Source organism: Sinocyclocheilus grahami, unplaced genomic scaffold, assembly GCF_001515645.1.
Source record: "Sinocyclocheilus grahami isolate Dianchi unplaced genomic scaffold, SAMN03320097.WGS_v1.1 scaffold231.1, whole genome shotgun sequence".
Taxonomy (NCBI): domain Eukaryota; kingdom Metazoa; phylum Chordata; class Actinopteri; order Cypriniformes; family Cyprinidae; genus Sinocyclocheilus; species Sinocyclocheilus grahami.
In genome coordinates, this window is record NW_015505410.1 from 517,848 (window position 1) to 543,162 (window position 25,315).

General features: G+C 36.8%; 5 protein-coding genes across 5 annotated transcripts; 2 read left to right on the top strand and 3 right to left on the bottom strand.

Annotated features, from left to right (window-relative positions):
• Positions 1–1,770: 1,770 nt before the first annotated feature.
• LOC107597423 (cytochrome c oxidase copper chaperone-like) lies at positions 1,771–3,542 on the bottom strand. Its single transcript, XM_016288470.1, has 4 exons — positions 3,442–3,542; positions 3,035–3,172; positions 2,484–2,601; positions 1,771–1,989 (listed from the first exon to the last, which is right to left on the bottom strand). Exons 2-3 carry the CDS (start codon positions 3,151–3,153, stop codon positions 2,517–2,519), a joined length of 204 nt encoding a protein of 67 aa, XP_016143956.1. The 5' UTR covers positions 3,154–3,172; positions 3,442–3,542; the 3' UTR covers positions 1,771–1,989; positions 2,484–2,516.
• Positions 3,543–5,430: 1,888 nt separating this feature from the next.
• Positions 5,431–10,117, top strand: LOC107597416 (potassium/sodium hyperpolarization-activated cyclic nucleotide-gated channel 1-like). Its single transcript, XM_016288465.1, has 13 exons — positions 5,431–5,604; positions 5,680–5,784; positions 5,878–6,015; positions 6,166–6,327; positions 6,935–7,028; positions 7,149–7,276; positions 7,383–7,529; positions 7,655–7,892; positions 8,239–8,267; positions 9,042–9,182; positions 9,332–9,523; positions 9,661–9,864; positions 9,984–10,117. The coding sequence occupies exons 1-13, from the start codon at positions 5,431–5,433 to the stop codon at positions 10,005–10,007; spliced, it is 1,776 nt and encodes a 591-aa protein (XP_016143951.1). The 3' UTR covers positions 10,008–10,117.
• A 616-nt stretch (positions 10,118–10,733) lies between these two features.
• Positions 10,734–12,108, bottom strand: LOC107597378 (histone deacetylase complex subunit SAP18). The gene is made up of 4 exons (XM_016288402.1): positions 11,932–12,108; positions 11,380–11,489; positions 11,183–11,305; positions 10,734–11,099 (listed from the first exon to the last, which is right to left on the bottom strand). The coding sequence occupies exons 1-4, from the start codon at positions 12,001–12,003 to the stop codon at positions 10,943–10,945; spliced, it is 462 nt and encodes a 153-aa protein (XP_016143888.1). The 5' UTR covers positions 12,004–12,108; the 3' UTR covers positions 10,734–10,942.
• A 5,977-nt stretch (positions 12,109–18,085) lies between these two features.
• Positions 18,086–21,905, top strand: LOC107597424 (spindle and kinetochore-associated protein 3-like). Its single transcript, XM_016288471.1, has 10 exons — positions 18,086–18,200; positions 18,512–18,646; positions 18,741–18,802; positions 18,883–19,086; positions 19,239–19,651; positions 20,224–20,303; positions 20,512–20,702; positions 20,852–21,043; positions 21,181–21,384; positions 21,505–21,905. The coding sequence occupies exons 1-10, from the start codon at positions 18,122–18,124 to the stop codon at positions 21,526–21,528; spliced, it is 1,584 nt and encodes a 527-aa protein (XP_016143957.1). The 5' UTR covers positions 18,086–18,121; the 3' UTR covers positions 21,529–21,905.
• Positions 21,906–22,147: 242 nt separating this feature from the next.
• Positions 22,148–23,603, bottom strand: LOC107597379 (histone deacetylase complex subunit SAP18). Its single transcript, XM_016288404.1, has 4 exons — positions 23,452–23,603; positions 22,900–23,009; positions 22,703–22,825; positions 22,148–22,619 (listed from the first exon to the last, which is right to left on the bottom strand). The coding sequence occupies exons 1-4, from the start codon at positions 23,521–23,523 to the stop codon at positions 22,463–22,465; spliced, it is 462 nt and encodes a 153-aa protein (XP_016143890.1). The 5' UTR covers positions 23,524–23,603; the 3' UTR covers positions 22,148–22,462.
• Between the last annotated feature and the right edge of the window lie 1,712 nt (positions 23,604–25,315).

The window sequence follows — 25,315 nt, forward strand, 5'->3', positions numbered from 1 at the left end:
ATATTGTTATTGCTATGTTGTCAATGTGTAAAATGCTAAATGGCATTGCATGACAGCATATTTACAATACAATTTACAAATGTTCTTGAGTGGCCATTGCTTTTGTTACTCCATTAATATCAAAATATTAAGGACAAATGCTAATTAACTGTTATTTTATAAGACTAATTAATTTATTAATTGCCATTCATATAAGAATATAGAAATTTGGATGTTTTCCGGAATCTGATCTTGTGTAAAAAAGACATTTCCAAGAATAATAATTATAGAATTGTTAAGTTACGTTCCATCTTTTATAAATACACCAGAGATCACATATTATTTTGCGAATTCATAGAAACTGTCAAATTTGGGGAATGTGGGGAAAAACCAGTTACATACATTTGTTTAAATAAATAAATGCTCAGTTTTTAAATCTGTTCATCACAAAATTACCAATTGTTATGATCGAAACCAAACTAAAGTCTTAAAAATTCTCCAGAAGGTTATATACTTAAGAATTTGAAAATGGACTGTGTTTACTTTTGGTGCAGCTGGAAATGTAAAATATTTTGTTCTTAATTTCTTAGCTTCATCACTGGATAAAATAATAGAACGTTTGTTTAAGGAAAATGGATGTAATTTAATGACAAAGGCTTTCCAAATTGTGCTGTTGAGCAATTTTAGGTTAGTGAGAGCAAGTCCATTCAACAAAAGCTAGAGTAGATGAGGAACTGCAGTTTTTTATCTCAAAATTTAGATTGTGGGAACTATGCAACAAAAATAACAATCCATTGCATGAGCTGTGCAGTGATATGGTGAAGGATGTGATTTGTGGTATTTAAGCACAAATGAAATGCTACTGAACTACATTGGAATGACAAATGGTTTTGTGGTGTGATTAATAGATTCATTTGTTTTATCTCTTGATCATGACAGCTTATATAGATGGAAACATAACTGAAACATAGTATCTCGTGCAGCTTATCTAGCTGTTATAGATAAGAGAGTGTTAAAGTTACCATTCAGAGTTGTCAATTTGACATGTACCCTGCAAGAAAGGCATGCCAATAGAAATGTTCTCACTCACGTACTGTGCACACACTCTCATTGTAGTCAAGCACCATGAAAGCAGTTTGAATGACAGAAATAAACCAGAAAAAATATTTACACATTTAATATATGAAAAATATCACTTATGCATTTGCATATGTTGGTATTTAATTAATTAAACATCAATATTGCCCATATTTATATGGTATTTAGAAGCAGGCATAGGGAAATATGCTAAATAAGCAATCTGTTCTTGTGTTTGTGTCAGTGACAAACTATACTTGTGAACTTAGTGAAATCATTAGAAGAAAATGCAAATTATGAATTGCATTTGCTGGGTTCACACCAGGTGTGGATACAGAATAAAAGCACTTCTGCGAGTAGACCTCAGATTAGAGTGTGCTGGAAGCAGCAGCTCTATTTTAGGCCTGCGTGCATAGTTAAGTGCAGCTGTCACCAGCCAAATGCTGGTCCAGGGAATTCGAAAGCCAACCGAGTAAGAAGCTTGGAAGAATAGTCTGTTTGCATAAAACTGCTTGGCCTGCATGGTGTCGAGCAACAGACACCACTTCATCAATAATTTAATGTGTGATAAAATAAGCAAATCAAGCACGTGATACATATTGATTAGACTGAATCATTTAAAATAGGCTGTAAAAAGAAAAGGCCAGCCTTGTTATAAGAATCTCTGCTTATTGCGTACAAATAAGAAGTGAAGATATAAGAAAAGAGAATGGCTTAACATCTTGCATAGGATCTTTATTGACCATTGACCAAACGTACGCAAATCACATAAGAAAGAAAAGAAATAAAAAAGAAAGACATAACAAAGAAAAATAAAAGACAGACAACGTTTCCCTCAGAGGAATAAATTCAGCCCCATATAATCTTCCCTACAGTGTAAAAGTCTAAATAAAAAGAGCACACCAGGTTCCATTTCACACAGGTTGTCACACACTACAAAAAGAAAGAAAAGACAATTAAAAAAACATTATAAATGATTCTTTAAACAAACACAAATGTCCTCATAACATAAGATACAGATTTTTTTTGTACTTAAAGGATATATTTAAAGGGAGTTCAAATATGGAAGTTCTAGCATTATTTACTAATGGAGAATTTTAGCAGAATATCTGAGCTGCTCTGTTTCATACAATAAAGTTGAGGATCAGGGACTGTCAAGCTCCAAAATTCAACATTCACTTTTATTTTATGGACGAGAACAGCTTGGCTATTTGCTATAAATAACTCCACAGAAGAAAGTCAGTCATGTAGAAGAAATTAGGAAGCAAAAATGACAATTTTGTGGTGAACTATTCTTTTCGATTCAATTTGCAGAGCAGAGATATCTGAAAATTGCATTACCAAAATTCAAGATGTGGAACAATAAATGTGAGAAATATCACCAAGGATATTCTTTGTAAGAGACTGGTCATTGTCGTAACACTTACCATTCACTCAATCTGATGATAATGATGGTGGTATTATATCTTAAAGCCAAGTGCCCTCATGCAATCCTTGTGCGCTTCGATGAGGTCTGTGCAGCTTTCTTCTCCCTTTTCAATTATGCTACAATGAAGACAAAAGTGTGTCATGACATCTTACTAAAATGTATTGGAAGAGTTTACCCAAAAATAACATTTATGTTATTTATTCACCCTCATATTGCTCCAAACCAGCTTGATGGACCAAGGAGAAATGTGAAGAACTGCTCCTGCCACAATATTACTCAAGCACTGGGTCAGCAGTGTACAAATAATATAGACTACATTTATGGGGACGTGCATCCTTTTGGAAGTCTGAAAATCTCACTTCCTTTTTATTTAAAGTAAAATACTGAGCAGTGCAATCCTTCAAAAATTATTTTGTGCAACACAGAATAAATTAATGCTGGTTTGGGACAACACAGGAAATAATTATGAATTATGTCAATAATGACTGAATTTTTAGGTAAAATATCTCTTTAAAGCAGAAGTTAACTAATAGCTAAAAGTCTCCTCACCAGGCATCTCGTGCTTTTTTGGTCTCAGGACACGCACAGCATGGTTTCAGTGGTTTCTTCTGCTCGGCCCCCTCTATTGCTGCTGAAGCCTCCACACTGGCTGCTGACAGGCTCGACATTTCCACTTTCAAACAATGTCTGAGAAAAACAAACGAGCAGGGGACATATTATTTATCAGCTCTAAACTTCCGTTCCAACATGACATATTTTGAACAGCCAGCAGTGTGCAGCAAACTAGCCACCATATTACTAGTTACACCATGTCCACTGCTGTTCAACGTTTCGTTGTAATACTAGCTGTTACACCTCGCTGTCAAAGATGCTGTGTCTTATTGGCTGTAAGAAATATTCAAATCGTGCTGTCAGGTAATAAAATAAAAACATGTCTCTAACAAACTCGTACTCACTATATATGCTGTAGAGACTGCTGTGCTCACGTGTGTCCTTCCTTACACAACCTGCTACTGTCAGACAGCACAACCCCGTGAAAGCGGAAGTGTCGCGTAGCTTCCGGGTCAATGCATTTAAATAAATAACAACTAAGCTACAGCCATTTATGAACTAAATATGATTTACATTCACACACAGTTTAATGGCTAAAGTTAAATGAAACGCGATTCGATCTAAAATCAGGGCATATCAACATGCCGAACAATAAAACACAATAAAAGTCTTGTACAGAATAGAAGTAATTTAAAAGTTTAGGTTTATTAATATTGTTTATATTATCATAATATTATTTTATCATTAGCCAACTTTTCAGTGTATTAATTTTAATACATATTTTAATAGAATTGTAATTACATATTTAATAGTTTAATCATATTGTCTCATATTTCCAATTTATTTCAGATGAGTATTATAAACAAGAGTTTGCAGGCAAATTCACATAACTCTACTTTTCGTTCATGCAGCTTACAAAAGAAAATATGTTCATACTGATACAGCTTACTTCATGGATGACTTCGATATTGATGATAAAAGTTTTTTTGTGAGAATTCTAGGTGTAATCCATCTAAGATTGTTGCTCTGTTTATTCGGAGCAACTAGCTTGGCTTATGTTTTTTCAAGAACTGCTCAAAAGATACCAGACCTAAGACTTGTTTTACATTCTGTACATAAGTGGAACTTCGAAAGAAGTGCAAGTGGGCACATATAGCTTTCATACAGACCTTGCTTCTAATGTGTAACAGTTACGTCTCGGTACAGAAAATAAAGTGATTTCAGGGTTACTACATTGAGTATTGTGAGAATTCTAGGTGTAATCCATCTAAGATTGTTGCTCTGTTTATTCGGAGCAACTAGCTTGGCTTATGTTTTTTCAAGAACTGCTCAAAAGATACCAGACCTAAGACTTGTTTTACATTCTGTACATAAGTGGAACTTCGAAAGAAGTGCAAGTGGGCACATATCGCTTTCATGCAGACCTTGCTTCTAATGTGTAACAGTTACGTCTCGGTACAGAAAATAAAGTGATTTCAGGGTTACTACATTGAGTATTTCCTTTGATTATCAACATAAATGTAAAAATTATCATTGGTTATTGTAAGTGAGCTTTTTATTTTCATTAAAATCTAATTTACATGAGGAGGGAAATAAATGTCTAAATGATAATCAGTCTACCAGAACCCAAACCTCAAAGTAGCAAAAACAATGCTGTCTTGATGCCTGTCACTGAGTGTGCAACTTGCATCAAGTCTGACACATACTTGGGTAACAGCTTATATTGCAAAATATTGTGTTGATAAATGTTTATATTGCATTTTCTCTGCATTTTCTGCTACGTTCAGCATGCTATGAGCGGCAAAAATAGAACTTTTCAGTCATGACGTAGATTTGTAGGTCAACACCGAACGCCAACTCAGCATGGATTCCCTCAGGTCTTTCTACTGGGTTTTTAGTATATATTTGCTCGTTTGTATGTTGTGCTTAATTTATGAGTTGGCAAAAGGTGACTTTGGAGATTTTTTCTACAACATAAATTAAACAGCCATACTGTACCTCAAACATGAATTCAGAAAGTGCTGTGTCCGATTAATTACACATGATTTGTCAAGCAAGTAAACAGATGTGTAATTAATCAGAAAACCATTGCAAGCGCGGGTTGCACCCCTCCAAGGACGGCCCTGCACACACACACACACACACACACACACACACACATATATATATATATATATGTTTTATCTGTTTCGTTTTACTTTATTTAATACTTTTTAAATTAAAACAATAAATACAATAAAAAAATGTATACAAATGTAATAAAATGTAATAAAAACCTAAAATAAAATATGTTATAAAATAAAATCGAAAAAATACTAATGAGTTTTGAAATGAGTCATGCAAAAATGCCATCTTGCAACTCTTGTCCTTATTTTTGCAGGAGTTATTACATCATGTGTATGGTGGCCATAACATTTCTGAATCTAATTGGCATTCCAATGGAGATTGCCTTTCTTGATGGGAACAGTGGAGTGGGTTGGGAGGGTTTTAACGTGTTCTCGGACACTCTGTTCCTGATTGACGTGGGGCTTAACTTTCGCATGGGGATCATTAATGAGGACAGTGAGGTAAGGATTAGCCCTAGACATTACAAATATCAAATTGCTTAAACTTCTCCAATAATCTTTCTGTATGTTAAACAGGGAGCCATTCTGGATTTGAAAAGCATTCGACAACAATATTTAAAAGGCTGGTTTATACCTGATGTGGTGGCAGCATTCCCAGTTGGTTACATACTACTTATTGCGGTAATGTGCCTTTTTCTGCAAAAATCTTTTGGCTGTATTGAAATTGCATAGCTCCAAATGGAAAATATGTGTTTTGTGCCCTTGTCATGACAGGACCTACAATACCACAGTGACTCTCCCTCATCCAAAGCCAGCAAAATGATGCGCATCTTGATGTTTGTGAGAATCCTCAGTCTTGTCCGCCTGCTGCGTGTGTCAAGGCTTGTTAGGTTTTTCAATGAAGTGGAGAGAGTAAGTAATTAATTGCTTGAACATATGAAACTGACCTTATCTTCATGAGACAACACTGAATAGCATGTTTTATAAGTCATCATTCAGAAAATGTTTTTATTTCTTTGAATAATGCTTTTGATTTTTTTAATTGAATCTCTGCTCATATAGGTTTCAAATGCCAACTTGGAGGTGGTGAGGGTGTTCCTAAGAATCTTGTCATTATTTATGATGATTTTCCTGCTGTGCCACTGGAATGGCTGTATTCAGTATTTTGTGCCTATGCTTGAGGAGTTTCCCTCAGACTGCTGGGTTAGAAGAGAGAATCTAATGGTAAGTGTCTGAGCAGCATATTCACATAAACAGCAATCCCACATTTATGGAAATATCACTGAATTTGGAAACTGTACTTGCAAGGCCTGGCTGGAAATATCATGGAAATTAATAATATTTTATACAATCATGAATATTTTAATATATCTTTAATCTATCTAGATATGATCTAGTCCGACATCTTGTATATTATTCTATGAACACTGTAACAATATTACAGCAATAATAATACTGAAGTCCTCTGAGGTCGTTTTCACTGCTATTATTATTAACTGAGCCAGTTTGCTCTGCGATTAACCAGATTAGAATCAGAATAAAAGGTACAAAAGCAGTCACTGGTGTGGTACCCTTTCAAAATTTACTAATATCTACTAAATAGGTACTAATATGTACACTTTAGGAACTAATATGTATCTTTAAGGTACCAATATGCACGCTTTAGGGGTAAGTAAAATACAAAAGTATACCTTTTCAAACGTTAGCACCCTGTTGACAACTTTTGTACCTTTTTTTTCTGAGAGTGTATTACAGAGAGTGTGTAATTTATGGTTTTAATGTATAAAAATAAAGTATTAATGTCAACACTTTGTGTTGTGTAATTTGTCAGAATGCCACAGTGGGAGAGAAGTACTCTTTTGGAGTCTTTCGGGCCCTCTCTCATATGACTGCAATATCATACGGTTCCTCTGAAACACCCACAAGCAAGGAGTATACTTTTGATCAGCTGATTTAGCAAAATGTTAATCTTATGCCACAACAATCACAATGCACAACTGATACTTATTTTAATACCTAATGGGTTTTTATTTTTTATTTTTTAGATGAGGTTGAGCTGTGGATAGTCATGACTAGCATTGTGTCTGGAGCCATCATGTACACGGTGATGGTCGCCAACACTGCTGCAATGATGACTGATGTGGACATAACAGCAAGAGCGTACAATAACAAAGTGCAAGGAAAACAAATATACTGCTAAAACAACATATTAGATGGTTATTGGGGATGTCATTCACATTTTCTGTTTTCTGTTCTCTTTTGTGCTTGTTTTTACATAGATGAATCATCTGGAAGATTATATGACTTTCATGAAGCTTCCCAAAGCCCTTCGTATGCACATCAGCAACTACTTTCAGGCTCGTTATGCAGGGAAATGGTATGATGAGAAAGATGTCCTGAAGTGGGTGTCTTCATCTCTCAGAGAGGTACTGCTCACTTTTGGAATTGCTAGATAGTCACAGAAGTGATTATTTAAAAGATGTTTTGCTCATGTTTTTAAAAGTAAAACAGTGTTTTTATAGTTTAATGATTGTTTGAATGAATTTGTTAGGAAATTCTGATGACCATGTGCTCGGCCCATGTGAGAAAAGCTCCCTTTTTCCGGAACTGCGATATAAATTTCGTCAATGCCATTCTTCTGGAGCTGCAGTATGAGGTCTACCAGGAGGGTGACATCATCATCCGCCAGAACGCTCCTGGTGACCGCATGTTCTTCATCGAGCATGGGCAGGTCCTTGTGGAGAATGAGTTTCTCCAGAGGGAACTGTGTGATGGACACTACTTTGGAGGTTTGACTCGAGTAACGTTGCTTTGTCAATGCAATGTCTGTATAGACTATGTGTTGTTTGTAATACTCATGTCTTGAAACAATTTATTAGTAAGCTGTGTTAAAGGAATAGTTCACCTAAAAATTCTGCCATCGTTTACTCACCCTCAAGTTGTTCCAAAGCTGTTTGAGTTTCTTTCTTCTGTTGAACACAAAAGAAAATATTTTGAAGAATGTGGGTAACGTGTCGAGACTCTGTTGATGGTAGCCATTGACTTCCATAGTATGGAGGAAAAAAAAAGGAAGACAGGATTTTCATTTTTGGGTGAACTATCCCTTCAAATAATGACTCTCCTTATCTTTTCCAGAGTCATGTCTCCTAATTTTTTGTATTTGGGTAATATTTTCGATGATGTTTTTAGACATAAAGATCTGAGAGTGGACATTGTCACTAAACACAGAGATCTGTTAATCACAACGGCAAAAAAACAATTATGCTGAAACCACTTCCTTTTCCGGTAACTTGCTGGACATAGATGTTAAACTGCTTCGATTTACACCTATAATTGCTACATTCAAGAACTGGAAATCCACTGAGGACCAACTGACATGAATAGAGGCGGGACTATCATCCATGTATAATTAGAAACAGTTGGGGGCGGTATGGTGCGGAATACGCCAAACAATTCCAAAGAAGAAGAAGAAGATGGACCAACTTTTTTTTTTTTTTTACGGTGTTTGGATGTGCGTCAAGTCTAACGAGTCAGACAAAACTAACCCGGATGTGCCGCGAAATTTCAAAGAAGAGTTGAAGAGCCTGAATCAAATTTATAAAACCACAGTATCTTTGTTAAGGTATTATGCGATTTTATGCTGAACTGAATGTGCTCAATTTTTGTATTTGGGTAATATTTTCGATGATGTTTTTAGACATAAAGATCTGAGAGTGGACATTGTCACTAAACACAGAGATCTGTTAATCACAACGGCAAAAAAACAATTATGCTGAAACCACTTCCTTTTCCGGAAACTTGCTGGACATAGATGTTAAACTGCTTCGATTTACACCTATAATTGCTACATTCAAGAACTGGAAATCCACTGAGGACCAACTGACAAGAATAGAGGCGGGACTATCATCCATGTATGATTAGAAACAGTTGGATTTAAGATTGAGAAACACTGCATCCCATCCTCTCCACTACTGAAAGGAAAGAAGGACCTTGGTTCTCCTCCTCGCCTTAATAACTGCCCTTCTACACCAGAGCTCCCTGCATTTGAAACACCTTTTGTCAGCAAGCTAATAAAAAAGGTGTGATGCGCTCCTTTACTTATTGCTTTATTTACTAACGTAGACTACCACAAGAGACTTGTCTAGCAATACATTAAATCATAATCACATATAATACCAGTAAAATAGTGTAATGGTTTCACTCATTCACTTCAATTGCTGTTTCAAAGGATGACAGGCAGGAAGAAAGCGATAGACACAGGACATCACAGGAGGGCAGCTTTCACCTACCAGATCTCTCAAACACAAACACAGCTCCTTCGTTTGATGCTCCAGAGATGCCAAAAGTGCTATGTTATGAGGACAAGGCCATACCTGAGATGCTAACCCTGCAGTCCCTTTTTGGGAGTTCTCTTGCTTTTGTAAGTAATCATATATCTTTTAATCATTAAAATGGTAATATACACTAGATTTGATGCTAAACCTTATAAACGAATTGGTGTCTAGTTTCCTTTTTTGAGATGCAATTGACGTTTGCCCTTCCTTCAACTCTGAATAGAAAAATGCATCTGATGATGCTTCTGGGATGAAGATGGGGGCAGATCAAGTGTTAGACCTGAAGCAGACACCTGTCCAAATCCATGAAAATGGGTTCAACCAGGATTGGTGCCTTGCAACTCCAAAAGTCAGAGTGATGTTCCCTACAGAGCCATGCACACCAGAGATGCCTGATATAAGTTCAGTCACTCAGGATATTTTAAAAGTGAGTCACTTTCTTGTAATGCTGAAATGGCAATATTGCAAATTTGACTTTTTTTTTTGTCAAAGAAAACAAATTATATGGCTATCAAAATATAGATTTTTTCCCCCCTCCTCTTTTAGCTTGTGGCTCAGTGCAAGTCTTAAGCACTTACTACTGGATCTCTGCTGCAGACCATGAAGCCTGGCTTTCAAAAAGTGGAACCAAGAGGAGAACAGCAGATTGTATTCATAAAGTGATTCTATTGACTTATATTTGATTGTAAGAGCAAACACTTTTAAGGAGGCTTTAAACTATTTAGAAATTATACTTAGAGAATTAAAAAAAAAACAGTGGCATTGATGGGTATGATTATGCAAATGGAACTAACTACATTGAAATGAGTTTGAAAAACTTTGACTAAATTAACATTACTAAAGAATTATACAATTATCCAGGTATGAAATATAAAATGACAGCTGCTGCACTAATGCCACATTTTTTTTATCTGTTAGGGACACTACATTTCGAGACCAGTTTGCAATACAGGCAAGATGGACGAAATGCTGAAAAGCCAAACATTTGGCTCCATAATATAAATTTTTTTTGGTCATTCTGTTGCAGTTTCTTATGTCTAAGAAAAGATAAACCATTAACAGGTTAATTCTTATTGTGAACTCTGCTGAAGTGTTTTAGGTAACAGTTTAAAGTTAAGTGCGAGTGCTTTGTTCATACAATGCCTGGTTTCTTCAAAAAGTCATTTTATAAATGTTTACACAAGACAAGATACTGAAAAAAAATGATTTATTCAACTATGGGAATCATGGTAACAGGACTAGAATTAAAAAGATAGACCTGGTATAAAACCCCATGAACAAAATATATGAAAAAGAATCTATTTAACTTCCTATCCTCACGATATGCCCTATCCTGCTGCTGGAGATCGACCTTCCTGCACAGTTTAGTTTTGACAAACACTTGAACCAGCTAATCATTACCTAATTGAGGTTTGCCTGAAGCACAGGCAGGGTTTGAACTGAACTCTACAGGAAGGCAGATTTCCAGACATTCTCCGTTTGTTTAAATGCAGGCAAGTCTGGTTTCAGTAGGGTCTCATGCGTCCTTGGAGAGGTGGTGCACGGTTAGGCGGAGTGATCGCGATGTCAAGGTAATCACCAATCTGAAAGCGTTGAGACTGGAGCGTCATGGAGTCATCGGCACCTTTGCGTCCCGAAACAGTATTGCCAATCTCTTTAACCCTACAACAAACAAAACCAGACGGGTTATTCTTACCAAATCTAAATTGACCACGCTAGAACAAAAAAGCTTCTGTATAGATCACCTGTAGATCTGTCGTTTAGGGTCTGGGTATACTATTGCAAACCCAAAATGTGTTCCTTTCTTTCGAGCTTCAGGATAAACTTCCTTCACCAGGCTTGTCAGTTCCTTCAAAGTGGCATCCATCCTGTAACCAATGCGGATACAATTCAGGATCGTGCCGTTTAATTCAGTTTAATTTAATGCAAAGTTTATACCTACCAGGTGTAAATCTGAAGCTCGCTAGATGGTACATTCCCCCGGGCAAACTCGTCCATGCGATGATGCCTTCCATTGTTGGTGGTGAACACTCGGAGAAGAAGAGGGCATGTCTGTGGGAAACACGCAGACTTTAATAAGTCTCCCTCGAAACACAATCACCACTTACAGGCGAATATGTACACGTCTTCAATATTGATATTGCAGATGAGGTGAAACGCGTTCTGATATTTCGTTTAATATGCTCTATACTTCACGTTTTTTATATCTTTATTGTATGCTGCACACTTACATGAATAATTTACGATTTGTAGTATACTATGTTGCAACTAGACAGTTTATTATCCTATAATATGCTGTATACTTAAGTTTAATTTACTAGTTCGATTTACAAATTACACTGTGGAAGCTTCTGTCACGAAAACAAATTCCTCGTATGTGTAAACATACCTGGCAATAAAGCTCATTCTGATTCAAATTAGCTTAGCATGCAAGACGCGTCGTTTGTGCACGCATATTTGCGCAACTGAGGAGCGGAAGTAACGAAAAACAAACCTTCTCTCTGTCTACTGGCTTTTCTGGCTCTTTTTTGATTTCCTCTTGTGTGACCCTTGATTCCACAGCCATTTTTGCCCAATGCTTTTAGAAAGCAAGTAATGAATCGCTGTGCACGACGCCTGTTAATGAGCGATCGCGGCGCGGTGAGATGACATCACTGCAGCCAACCGATGACGACACACTCGCGTCGCCTACTCTACCCCCACCGCCATTTTGGGAGTCAGATTGTAAATATTACTAGGAGAGAAAAGCAGATGCGTGGCCCTAATATGGTTCACACATGCGTAGTGGCCGTTTGTCGAAACAGGAGGATTCCCGGGACCACACTATCCTTCTACAGGTTTCCGTGCGACCCGGAACGGAAGCAGCGCTGGATCGCTGCGGTGAATCGTGAAGGGTGGGTGCCAAACGAGGGCAGTAGACTCTGCAGCACTCACTTCATTTCGGGTACGTTTAAGTCAGATGTCATGGATATTGCATGTTTTTGGTTTTAGCAGGAATCTTTAAAAAGCAATGCTCATGTAGAGTGGGGGAATATTTTTTAATATTTGTAACGCTTCTTTATGATTTACCATGACGGGGCTGCATGATAACTTTATCGTTATGATACACTTTGGGGTTTGGGTTAAATGTAAATTTGCACAATGCTTATTTGGATTTAAGATTAACATTTTGTTTTTGCTCACTTCTGTGATCATTGGCGGTTTCAATGAAATTAATGTACCTTATTTATTTCAAAAATATGTATTCTTTAATATTTTGTATTTTGAGGGACTTAATGGTACTTCACAATATACAGTTTATTTCTATATAAAAATACAAACATTAGAATTTTTTTTATATGATTTTCAGTTGATACAAAGCTTAAGTTACAAATTGAGCAAAGGTGTTTAAAAATGCATGGAAAGCAGATTGGTGCCATCTGGTGGGAGAAATAAAGGAAATCATGTAATACCATGATGTAACAACTACAGGTGCATCTCAATAAATTAGAATGTCGAGGAAAAGTTCATTTATTTCAGTAATTCAACTCAAATTGTGAAACTCGTGTATTAAATAAATTCAATGCACACAGACTGAAGTAGTTTAAGTCTTTGGTTCTTTTAATTGTGATGATTTTGGCTCACATTTAACAAAAACCCACCAATTCACTATCTCAACAAATTAGAATACTTCATAAGACCAATAAAAAAAACATTTTTAGTGAATTGTTGGCCTTCTGGAAAGTATGTTCATTTACTGTACATGTACTCAATACTTGGTAGGGGCTCCTTTTGCTTTAATTACTGCCTCAATTCGGCGTGACATGGAGGTGATCAGTTTGTAGCACTGCTGAGGTGGTATGGAAGCCCAGGTTTCTTTGACAGCGGCCTTCAGCTCATCTGCATTTTTTGGTATCTTGTTTCTCATTTTCCTCTTGACAATACCCCATAGATTCTCTATAGGGTTCAGGTCTGGTGAGTTTGCTGGCCAGTCAAGCACACCAACACCATGGTCATTTAACCAACTTTTGGTGCTTTTGGCAGTGTGGGCAGGTGCCAAATCCTGCTGGAAAATGAAATCAGCATCTTCAAAAAGCTGGTCAGCAGAAGGAAGCATGAAGTGCTCCAAAATTTCTTGGTAAACGGGTGCAGTGACGTTGGTTTTCAAAAAACACAATGGACCAACACCAGCAGATGACATTGCACCCCAAATCATCACAGACTGTGGAAACTTAACACTGGACTTCAAGCAACTTGGGCTATGAGCTTCTCCACCCTTCCTCCAGACTCTAGGACCTTGGTTTCCAAATGAAATACAAAACTTGCTCTCATCTGAAAAGAGGACTTTGGACCACTGGGCAACAGTCCAGTTCTTCTTCTCCTTAGCCCAGGTAAGACGCCTCTGACATTCAGGAGTGGCTTAACAAGAGGAATACGACAACTGTAGCCAAATTCCTTGACACGTCTGTGTGTGGTGGCTCTTGATGCCTTGACCCCAGCCTCAGTCCATTCCTTGTGAAGTTCACTCAAATTCTTGAATCGATTTTGCTTGACAATCCTCATAAGGCTGCGGTTCTCTCAGTTGGTTCTCTCAGTGTATCTTTTTCTTCCATACTTTTTCCTTCCACTCAACTTTCTGTTAACATGCTTGGATACAGCACTCTGTGAACAGCCAGCTTCTTTGGCAATGAATGTTTGTGGCTTACCCTCCTTGTGAAGGGTGTCAATGATTGTCTTCTGGACAACTGTCAGATCAGCAGTCTTCCCCATGATTGTGTAGCCTAGTGAACCAAACTGAGAGACCATTTTGAAGGCTCAGGAAACCTTTGCAGGTGTTTTGAGTTGATTAGCTGATTGGCATGTCACCATATTCTAATTTGTTGAGATAGTGAATTGGTGGGTTTTTGTGAAATGTGAGCCAAAATCATCACAATTAAAAGAACCAAAGACAAACTACTTCAGTCTGTGTGCATTGAATTTATTTAATACACGAGTTTCACAATTTGAGTTGAATTACTGAAACTTTTCCACGACATTCTAATTTAATGAGCTGCACCTGTATTTAGCAAAAAAAAAAGTTATTCAAGTGATTTGGTTGGTTAAAGATCAAATACAAAATTAAATTAAACAAAATAATAATAAAAAAATTTTTAATTGTAGGTGCATGTGAGTGAATGACTTGCCTAATAAAATAAAATTATAAAATAAAATAATTGCACCATTATTAATTAAACACCAATGCTAAGTAAATATTTATGCCTAAATTTAAGATTTATGTATTTGAATTGGATATAAAATTTCCATTTATTTGAATTACACTATTTTAACATATAAACAAATTCTCAATCATACATACATGAAACAGGAAAGAGATTTCTGCATTTATTTTCAAAGGCAATGTTTATTATTACCTTTGCATCTAGCCTCATTTATTTAAATATTTAAATTTATTTTAAAAATGTATTTATTGAGATGGTTTAAAGTTAGCATAATTTTGTTATTTCTGGAAACAATTAAATTGAATCTGTTAAAAAGTATGAACATGGTTAAAATATGACATGAAACAAGCAATATTAAATTAAAATAAAATATATAAAAATTTTCAGTGGTTTAATTATTAGTACTATTACAGAAATCTTACCTGTTTCATTTGTTTTGTTTTGTTTTTCTTGGTTTGTTTGTTTTTTGTTTTAGTTTAGTAGTTAGAATAAAACTGTGCAATCCAAATGGAAATTATATATGCATAAATTATATATACATAAATTTACATTAATATTTTTGGAGTGTACCAAGTGCTATACTAAGTAAATATTAATAGTAATGCAGTATTTTTATAGTTTATTTATTGTTCGGATGGATTTGTTAGGAAATTCTGATGACCATGTGCTCGACCCATGTGAGAAAAGTTCCCTTTTTCCGGAACTGTGATATAAACTTCATCAATGCCGTTCTTCTGGAGCTGCAGTATGAGGTGTATCAGGAGGGTGACATCATCATCCGCCAGAACACTCCTGGTGACCGCTTGTTCTTCATCGAGCATGGGCAGGTCCTTGTGGAGAATGAGTTTTTCCAGAGGGAACTGTGTGATGGAGACTGCTTTGGAGGTTTGACTCGAGTCACGTTGCTTTGTCAATGCAGTGTCTGTTTAGACTATGTGCAGTAGCCTGTGTTGTGTGTAATACAATTTATTAGTAAGCTGTGTTAAAGGGATAGTTCACCCACAAATTCTGTCATTATTTACTCACCCTCAAGTTGTTTCAAACCTGTTTGAGTTTCTTTCTTCTGTTGAACACAAAAGAAGATATTTTGAAGAATATGTGAAACGCATCATTTGACGGTAGCCATTGACTTCCACAGTATGGAAAGATACAAATCAAGTCAATGGCTGACAGAATTTTCATTTTTGGGTGAACTATCCCTTTAAATAATGTCTTTCCTTCCCTTTTCCAGAGTCATGTCTTCTATCAAAAGGAAGGCGTTTGGCCACAGTACAAGCTCTGACTGTCTGTCAGCTTTTTTCCTTGTCGGTGGACTCTTTTCATTCTGTTCTGAAGGACTATCCAGACATCAGGAGGGACCTGGAGACATTTCAACAGGATAAAGACATTTTGTTATGTTGAGAAAGTAAGTTTTAGTTCTATCCATGACACAGTTTGGAGCACAACTTAGTTGATTTAACAGTTTTACTGGAAACCATGATATATCTTTTCAAGATTCTTTAATGAAGGACAGCCTTTTTTTTAAAATAGAGATTTTGTTACATTCTAAATATTTTCTTCTTTACTAGCTAGTTATATACTAGTACTTTTGAATTATAAATGTATACATTTACCCCAAACTTTTGAATGGTAGTGTTTATTATATACACTTTAAAAGTTATGTTAGGTAAGATAGGAAAAAATCATTTTTAAAAATATAACACGCTACATAATAAGGATAATTAAGGATGCAAGTGCTCCTTGTCAAATCATTTTGATCTCGATTTTGCATCTCTATTTTAATTGGTAGATGGCTACACTTGCATCAAGCCCCTCCTGCAGCTTCCTAAGCATGCACTTTTCCTGCTTTTGATTTGCCAGCTTTGCTTTACTTGGATCTTCCTCTATATTGGCGTATATTTCCAGATGTGGTTTTGGAATATTCTGTTCCAGCTGGTAGATGTGGGCTTAAGTATTCCCTTTTCTACAGTGTATAACAAGCTGTCGGAAAATGGACTTTGTATAGCAAATAAGGTATGACTTATTATAAGGCAAACGCATTGGAATGGGATTCCTCTGAGAATACTGATAGGATGATTTTAGACTGTTTGTAGGCCACCTTCTCCAGCTCATCTACTCCCTCCTGGCCTCCGCTGCTATACTACGGAAGGCAGCTACTATGCCCACAGGAGGATGCACAGCTCAAAGATAAGCATAACCAGTCACAATGTCATGTTGTTAGGACCTCTGCCACTTGCTTCTCTAGTAGGTTTCTGCTTGTCTGCACCTCCAGGGTCTGCCTCTTAGTGTCTTCCTCTGAAGTATCCAGAACAGCACCCACTGGTGGCCTTCATTTTCCTGTAGAGGGCATTAATTTGATCTGACCAGGTCTTCACTGTAGGTATATATCAGAGAAGCCTTGTTTAAAACAGAAAATATGTTTAATGTTTTGGCCAATATGTTAGTGCTTTCAAATTCAATTTTACGTTAAATATGTCCCACAAAAGTCAGCCGATTATTTCCAGAAATCAGCACAGAGGATGTACAAATTCTGTCGGAGCCTAGGAAAAACTCACCATAATTTATTTTGGGGGGAAAAGGTAAAATTAGCTGTTTCATAAAATGAGCCATAGGCTGTAGAGATAATTGTAGCTCTGTTTTAAAAAAGTCTAATGTTTATAAAAGTCACATTTTAAAAAGATGTTAATAAAAATATTCCTGAATAAACAGTGAAGTTTGTTCTTGTTTTTTCTTCTGAAAACTTTTTGTGAAGATCACGCAACGTTTTTTTCCCCTCTCAATACAAAAAAATGCACTGTTCTTCTTTATTTTCAAGGGTAATATGTGACCATGTTTAAATTTAGGCCTATGCTGTAAATCAGTGTAAATCAACAGTGACAGGAGTTTGATAACAGTGTTTCCTCTTAGCTGTTCATGAGTTAATTCAGATTCGGAAATGAGTTATTCCCATTCTCTGTAGGCCTTCAAAGAGAAAGTTTCATTAGTCACATATGTTGATAAGATGCTCTTGCAGATTTAGAGAAACAAATAGGCCAGTCAAAGTTTAGGGAAACTTAAACACTGTCTCTACTCTGTCATGGACATATAAAACATACATTAATAAAAATAAAACGAGTTTTTAATGTTCAGTCCTTTAATTTGAACTCTATCTTTTTTAACTTTTGTATTTATTATTCAAGTTTTATTTCATTTGGTTAATAAAATCAGAAGGAAACGTAGCCTAACTTAATTGTTTGTATTTGGGTAATATTTTCAAAATGGTTTTAGACAGATTCTAAGGGTGTCACTAAACACAGAGATCTGTTAAACACAAGGGCAAAATAAAGAAATAAAGATATATGCTGAAACCAATTCTTCTTTCGGAATCTTGCAAGACATAAATGTTAACTGCTTCGAAAATTAGTACAGTCAAGGACTGGAAAACCACCGAGCACGAAATGACTGCACAGAACGACAAGTGGCAGTAATGAGCCAAACGGTGTTTGGATGTGCGTCAAGTCTAGCGAGTCAGACAAAACGAACCCGGATGTGCCGCGAAATTTGAAAGAAGAGTTCAGCGATATTTGTATGTCGTTGTCTGAGTTCTATTTATAAAACCACAGTAACTTTGTTAAGGTATTATGCGATTTTATGCTGAACTGAATGTGCTCAAGACAGTATCTTTATCGTTTTTGTTATTGTGATAATTTACTTGTTATTGTACACTTTCCATATACGTTAAGCTGGACAGTCCGAAACAGTTACAGTTGCTTGTTTATATGGCTGTAGAAAAGAAGGATTACAAGTACTATGCTTGTATATTATTATGGTAATATCATATGTAATAATATAATATTAGACTTTCTTATTATTACTAATTACTTACTGTCATTTCAGCTTGTGAAACAGGAGGGACGTTGAGAATGAATCCTTCAGAGCGTTTCTTTGCAAAGCTGCGGAAACTGACTGTTTATCTGGAGACTGAAAGCAACAATCTCCTTCACGCAAGTCAGAACCCTCAAGACGACGATGGTAAGTTGCCAGGAAATATTTTAAAGTTGCTAATAAAATGATCAGGTCATAAGTATGCATCTCTTGACTGGTGTATGTGATCTGTGTTATTCAGAGGATGAAGAGAATGGGGCTCAAGCTCTGTACCAGCTGCACTCTGAAGTCAGAGCATTGAAGGTATGTGTATGTTTAGTTATGGTTCATGATTTCACTTTATTTTTAAATATGGGCTTCATTTAACACAAAGTCATGTGCAGCGGGAAGTTCAAAATCAGGTGGCTACACATGATGCAGCAAGTACTGAACTGAGGAACTTTGTAAGAAGATGCTTGGTGCTGAAGCAGAGAACCACAGAAGACACTGACAGGCTGAAGAAACACAATGAGAAGTATGGTTACAGACCACGAAATGCAAGGTTAATACAAGGGAAATACAGGTTAATGTTTATTACATCTGAGAATGTTAATATCCTGGTGCTGCCTCTGCTTGGCTTGATATATTATCTGTAACTGATGATTAAAATAGAATTTTTGTTTGTTTCAAGTATAGGCTTTGCTACGATTCATGTTTATTTCAATGGAAATGTTTTTTTGATTCACTCACTATTCTAGAGATGAATGGTACAAAAGATGCAGAAAAGTTGGATGCAGCAGATGAAGATGAAGCGATGGGACAAGGGATTTGTGAAGAGGCTCAACAGTCTGAGACACCTGAGAAGATGCAACCACCTGTTGACCAGCTGCGGACCCCAAAGCTCTCCGATTTTGGTCTGTCTGCGCTCCAGTTCCAAAGAGTGCTTGGTGAAGCAGAGCCGCCTCACATTGCTGCTCCTGTCCCAGCTGTGGCTCTGTCACCACCATCATTTGTCATGAACATGCAGCCAAAGACACCCAAGTGCTCGCTGCATATGGAGGAGGATGCTCTGACCCCTCGACTAGAGGACTTTGGCATCTCTGAGTATACCGTGTGCTGGAACAATGACTTTACCATGGATTTGTTCAACAAAAAACCACCGAAGACCAGCAAGTATGCTGCCTACTATATTTGGGTGCGAATATCACATCACAAGCATTCGGCGTAATAAGATCAATTTAATGCTGCTTACATAAAATGGCACTGTTAAATTTACATCTTTAGGAGTTAGAGACTTTACTACTCACATTTTGCACTTATTTTTGAAAGTGAAATTATAATATTTGAAACTCATTCGTTTGATTCGGTGTGTAATCTAACAGATCTCCGCATGAAAAGTATTTTGCACTCACCAAGGCTGCATTTATTTGATCAAAGATACAGTGAAAACAGTGAATTTATTTTAATTTATGAATTTTTTCCCGTGATGGCAAAGCTGAATTTTCAGCAGGCATTGTTCTAGTCTCCAGTGTCACATGATTCCTCGGAGATTATTTTAATATGCTGATTTGGTGCTCAAGAAACATGTCTTATTATCAGTGTTGGAAACAGTTGTGCAGCTTAATGTTTTTGTGGAAACTTATCTTTTTTCAGGACTTTTAATTTTTTTTATTCTTATTGATCAAAATTTTGAACTGTAATGTATGTGTATTTCGTGCATAATATGTGTGTTGTGACTTTACCAGTGAAAGAACAGAGAATGGTCAGAAACCCTCTCATGTTTTCCCCACTTTGACTTCTGTGCCTAACAAAGGTCTTGCCAATGGTAAATAATATCGTCTGTTGTTTTCTTAATATTAAGAATAGTCATCAACATCAACCTGTATGGGGTTTTTAATAATTGATTCTGACACTATTACATTTAGTTCCTGTAATCCTGAATGTGCGGTTACATTTGTGTTAACACAAGATGCATACTCGAATTTTCTTCAAGTTTCCCCTTTTTGATTTGCATGTTTGTTGAAATATTTCAGAGAGTCTGGAATCCCCAGAGCCTCCTGTGTTTTGCACCCCAGGATTTAAGATTGAGAAACACTGCATCCCATCCTCTCCACTACTGAAAGGAAAGAAGGACCTTGGTTCTCCTCCTCGCCTTAATAACTGCCCTTCTACACCAGAGCTCCCTGCATTTGAAACACCTTTTGTCAGCAAGCTAATAAAAAAGGTGTGATGCGCTCCTTTACTTATTGCTTTATTTACTAACGTAGACTACCACAAGAGACTTGTCTAGCAATACATTAAATCATAATCACATATAATACCAGTAAAATAGTGTAATGGTTTCACTCATTCACTTCAATTGCTGTTTCAAAGGATGACAGGCAGGAAGAAAGCGATAGACACAGGACATCACAGGAGGGCAGCTTTCACCTACCAGATCTCTCAAACACAAACACAGCTCCTTCGTTTGATGCTCCAGAGATGCCAATAGTGCTATGTTATGAGGACAAGGCCATACCTGAGATGCTAACCCTGCAGTCCCTTTTTGGGAGTTCTCTTGCTTTTGTAAGTAATCATATATCTTTTAATCATTAAAATGGTAATATACACTAGATTTGATGCTAAACCTTATAAACGAATTGGTGTCTAGTTTCCTTTTTTGAGATGCAATTGACGTTTGCCCTTCCTTCAACTCTGAATAGAAAAATGCATCTGATGATGCTTCTGGGATGAAGATGGGGGCAGATCAAGTGTTAGACCTGAAGCAGACACCTGTCCAAATCCATGAAAATGGGTTCAACCAGGATTGGTGCCTTGCAACTCCAAAAGTCAGAGTGATGTTCCCTACAGAGCCATGCACACCAGAGATGCCTGATATAAGTTCAGTCACTCAGGATATTTTAAAAGTGAGTCACTTTCTTGTAATGCTGAAATGGCAATATTGCAAATTTGACTTTTTTTTTTTGTCAAAGAAAACAAATTATATGGCTATCAAAATATAGATTTTTTCCCCCCTCCTCTTTTAGCTTGTGGCTCAGTGCAAGTCTTAAGCACTTACTACTGGATCTCTGCTGCAGACCATGAAGCCTGGCTTTCAAAAAGTGGAACCAAGAGGAGAACAGCAGATTGTATTCATAAAGTGATTCTATTGACTTATATTTGATTGTAAGAGCAAACACTTTTAAGGAGGCTTTAAACTATTTAGAAATTATACTTAGAGAATTTAAAAAAAACAGTGGCATTGATGGGTATGATTATGCAAATGGAACTAACTACATTGAAATGAGTTTGAAAAACTTTGACTAAATTAACATTACTAAAGAATTATACAATTATCCAGGTATGAAATATAAAATGACAGCTGCTGCACTAATGCCACATTTTTTTTATCTGTTAGGGACACTACATTTCGAGACCAGTTTGCAATACAGGCAAGATGGACGAAATGCTGAAAAGCCAAACATTTGGCTCCATAATATAAATTTTTTTTGGTCATTCTGTTGCAGTTTCTTATGTCTAAGAAAAGATAAACCATTAACAGGTTAATTCTTATTGTGAACTCTGCTGAAGTGTTTTAGGTAACAGTTTAAAGTTAAGTGCGAGTGCTTTGTTCATACAATGCCTGGTTTCTTCAAAAAGTCATTTTATAAATGTTTACACAAGACAAGATACTGAAAAAAAATGATTTATTCAACTATGGGAATCATGGTAACAGGACTAGAATTAAAAAGATAGACCTGGTATAAAACCCCATGAACAAAATATATGAAAAAGAATCTATTTAACTTCCTATCCTCACGATATGCCCTATCCTACTGCTGGAGATCGACCTTCCTGCACAGTTTAGTTTTGACAAACACTTGAACCAGCTAATCATTACCTAATTGAGGTTTGCCTGAAGCACAGGCAGGGTTTGAACTGAACTCTACAGGAAGGCAGATTTCCAGACATTCTCCGTTTGTTTAAATGCAGGCAAGTCTGGTTTCAGTAGGGTCTCATGCGTCCTTGGAGAGGTGGTGCACGGTTAGGCGGAGTGATCGCGATGTCAAGGTAATCACCAATCTGAAAGCGTTGAGACTGGAGCGTCATGGAGTCATCGGCACCTTTGCGTCCCGAAACAGTATTGCCAATCTCTTTAACCCTACAACAAACAAAACCAGACGGGTTATTCTTACCAAATCTAAATTGACCACGCTAGAACAAAAAAGCTTCTGTATAGATCACCTGTAGATCTGTCGTTTAGGGTCTGGGTATACTATTGCAAACCCAAAATGTGTTCCTTTCTTTCGAGCTTCAGGATAAACTTCCTTCACCAGGCTTGTCAGTTCCTTCAAAGTGGCATCCATCCTGTAACCAATGCGGATACAATTCAGGATCGTGCCGTTTAATTCAGTTTAATTTAATGCAAAGTTTATACCTACCAGGTGTAAATCTGAAGCTCGCTAGATGGTACATTCCCCCGGGCAAACTCGTCCATGCGATGATGCCTTCCATTGTTGGTGGTGAACACTCGGAGAAGAAGAGGGCATGTCTGTGGGAAACACGCAGACTTTAATAAGTCTCCCTCGAAACACAATCACCACTTACAGGCGAATATGTACACGTCTTCAATATTGATATTGCAGATGAGGTGAAACGCGTTCTGATATTTCGTTTAATATGCTCTATACTTCACGTTTTTTATATCTTTATTGTATGCTGCACACTTACATGAATAATTTACGATTTGTAGTATACTATGTTGCAACTAGACAGTTTATTATCCTATAATATGCTGTATACTTAAGTTTAATTTACTAGTTCGATTTACAAATTACACTGTGGAAGCTTCTGTCACGAAAACAAATTCCTCGTATGTGTAAACATACCTGGCAATAAAGCTCATTCTGATTCAAATTAGCTTAGCATGCAAGACGCGTCGTTTGTGCACGCATATTTGCGCAACTGAGGAGCGGAAGTAACGAAAAACAAACCTTCTCTCTGTCTACTGGCTTTTCTGGCTCTTTTTTGATTTCCTCTTGTGTGACCCTTGATTCCACAGCCATTTTTGCCCAATGCTTTTAGAAAGCAAGTAATGAATCGCTGTGCACGACGCCTGTTAATGAGCGATCGCGGCGCGGTGAGATGACATCACTGCAGCCAACCGATGACGACACACTCGCGTCGCCTACTCTACCCCCACCGCCATTTTGGGAGTCAGATTGTAAATATTACTAGGAGAGAAAAGCAGATGCGTGGCCCTAATATGGTTCACACATGCGTAGTGGCCGTTTGTCGAAACAGGAGGATTCCCGGGACCACACTATCCTTCTACAGGTTTCCGTGCGACCCGGAACGGAAGCAGCGCTGGATCGCTGCGGTGAATCGTGAAGGGTGGGTGCCAAACGAGGGCAGTAGACTCTGCAGCACTCACTTCATTTCGGGTACGTTTAAGTCAGATGTCATGGATATTGCATGTTTTTGGTTTTAGCAGGAATCTTTAAAAAGCAATGCTCATGTAGAGTGGGGGAATATTTTTTAATATTTGTAACGCTTCTTTATGATTTACCATGACGGGGCTGCATGATAACTTTATCGTTATGATACACTTTGGGGTTTGGGTTAAATGTAAATTTGCACAATGCTTATTTGGATTTAAGATTAACATTTTGTTTTTGCTCACTTCTGTGATCATTGGCGGTTTCAATGAAATTAATGTACCTTATTTATTTCAAAAATATGTATTCTTTAATATTTTGTATTTTGAGGGACTTAATGGTACTTCACAATATACAGTTTATTTCTATATAAAAATACAAACATTAGAATTTTTTAAATATGATTTTCAGTTGATACAAAGTTTAAGTTACAAATTGAGCAAAGGTGTTTAAAAATGCATGGAAAGCAGATTGGTGCCATCTGGTGGGAGAAATAAAGGAAATCATGTAATACCATGATGTAACAACTACAGGTGCATCTCAATAAATTAGAATGTCGAGGAAAAGTTCATTTATTTCAGTAATTCAACTCAAATTGTGAAACTCGTGTATTAAATAAATTCAATGCACACAGACTGAAGTAGTTCATACCATAAAAAAAAAAAAACATAACTTAGCCCATCTGAATTAGGACATTTAGGCTATCCATCTAATAGTAGCCTACCAAAATCTTATTAACAGTAGAAGTTAAATCTTACTGTAGTCTTCAAATCTGGGTACTGTCTTGCGTTTTAAAATCACAAAGTGAGTTTGGTCCCATCAGGCTAACGTGACAGTCACGACTCGTGCAGCTGTAAGGTTTTGTTTTTACTCGCGATCTTTACAACACGTATTACATTACGTATTTCATGGCACACTCGTTTTATGCGTATTTGGCGTGGGTGTATTATTGACATGTCAAAGTCTAGACCCTGAATATAAGACGACCTCGTTTTTTCAGATGTATTTCCAAGAAAAAAACATTGTCTTATATTCGGGACAATACGGTAATTAAATTACACTTCAAATAATTTTTTTCCAAGGATGGTTTCCGTCACTTTAGGTAGTATTTATCATGCTGATGTATGTTTAAGTGTTCGTTTTTCTTATATTATAAGTTTGCTTTTAATTAGTTATTTGATGCTCATGATTGTGATCTTGCAATTGGGTCTGCGGGATTTTGGGCGGGACTTTGATACCGCGGCTCTACCTCATGATCACTACTGTGCAGACTCGTGCTCCAAATGACGTCATTTTCGCAAGATTACAGCGGCATACTGAGAATGTTTTGGCTTTTTGTACATTCTGTGGTATAAATATATATATATAGGGCTGTGTATTCCATAGTTGCTTCCGGGCATGATTGCTTACTTATTAGATT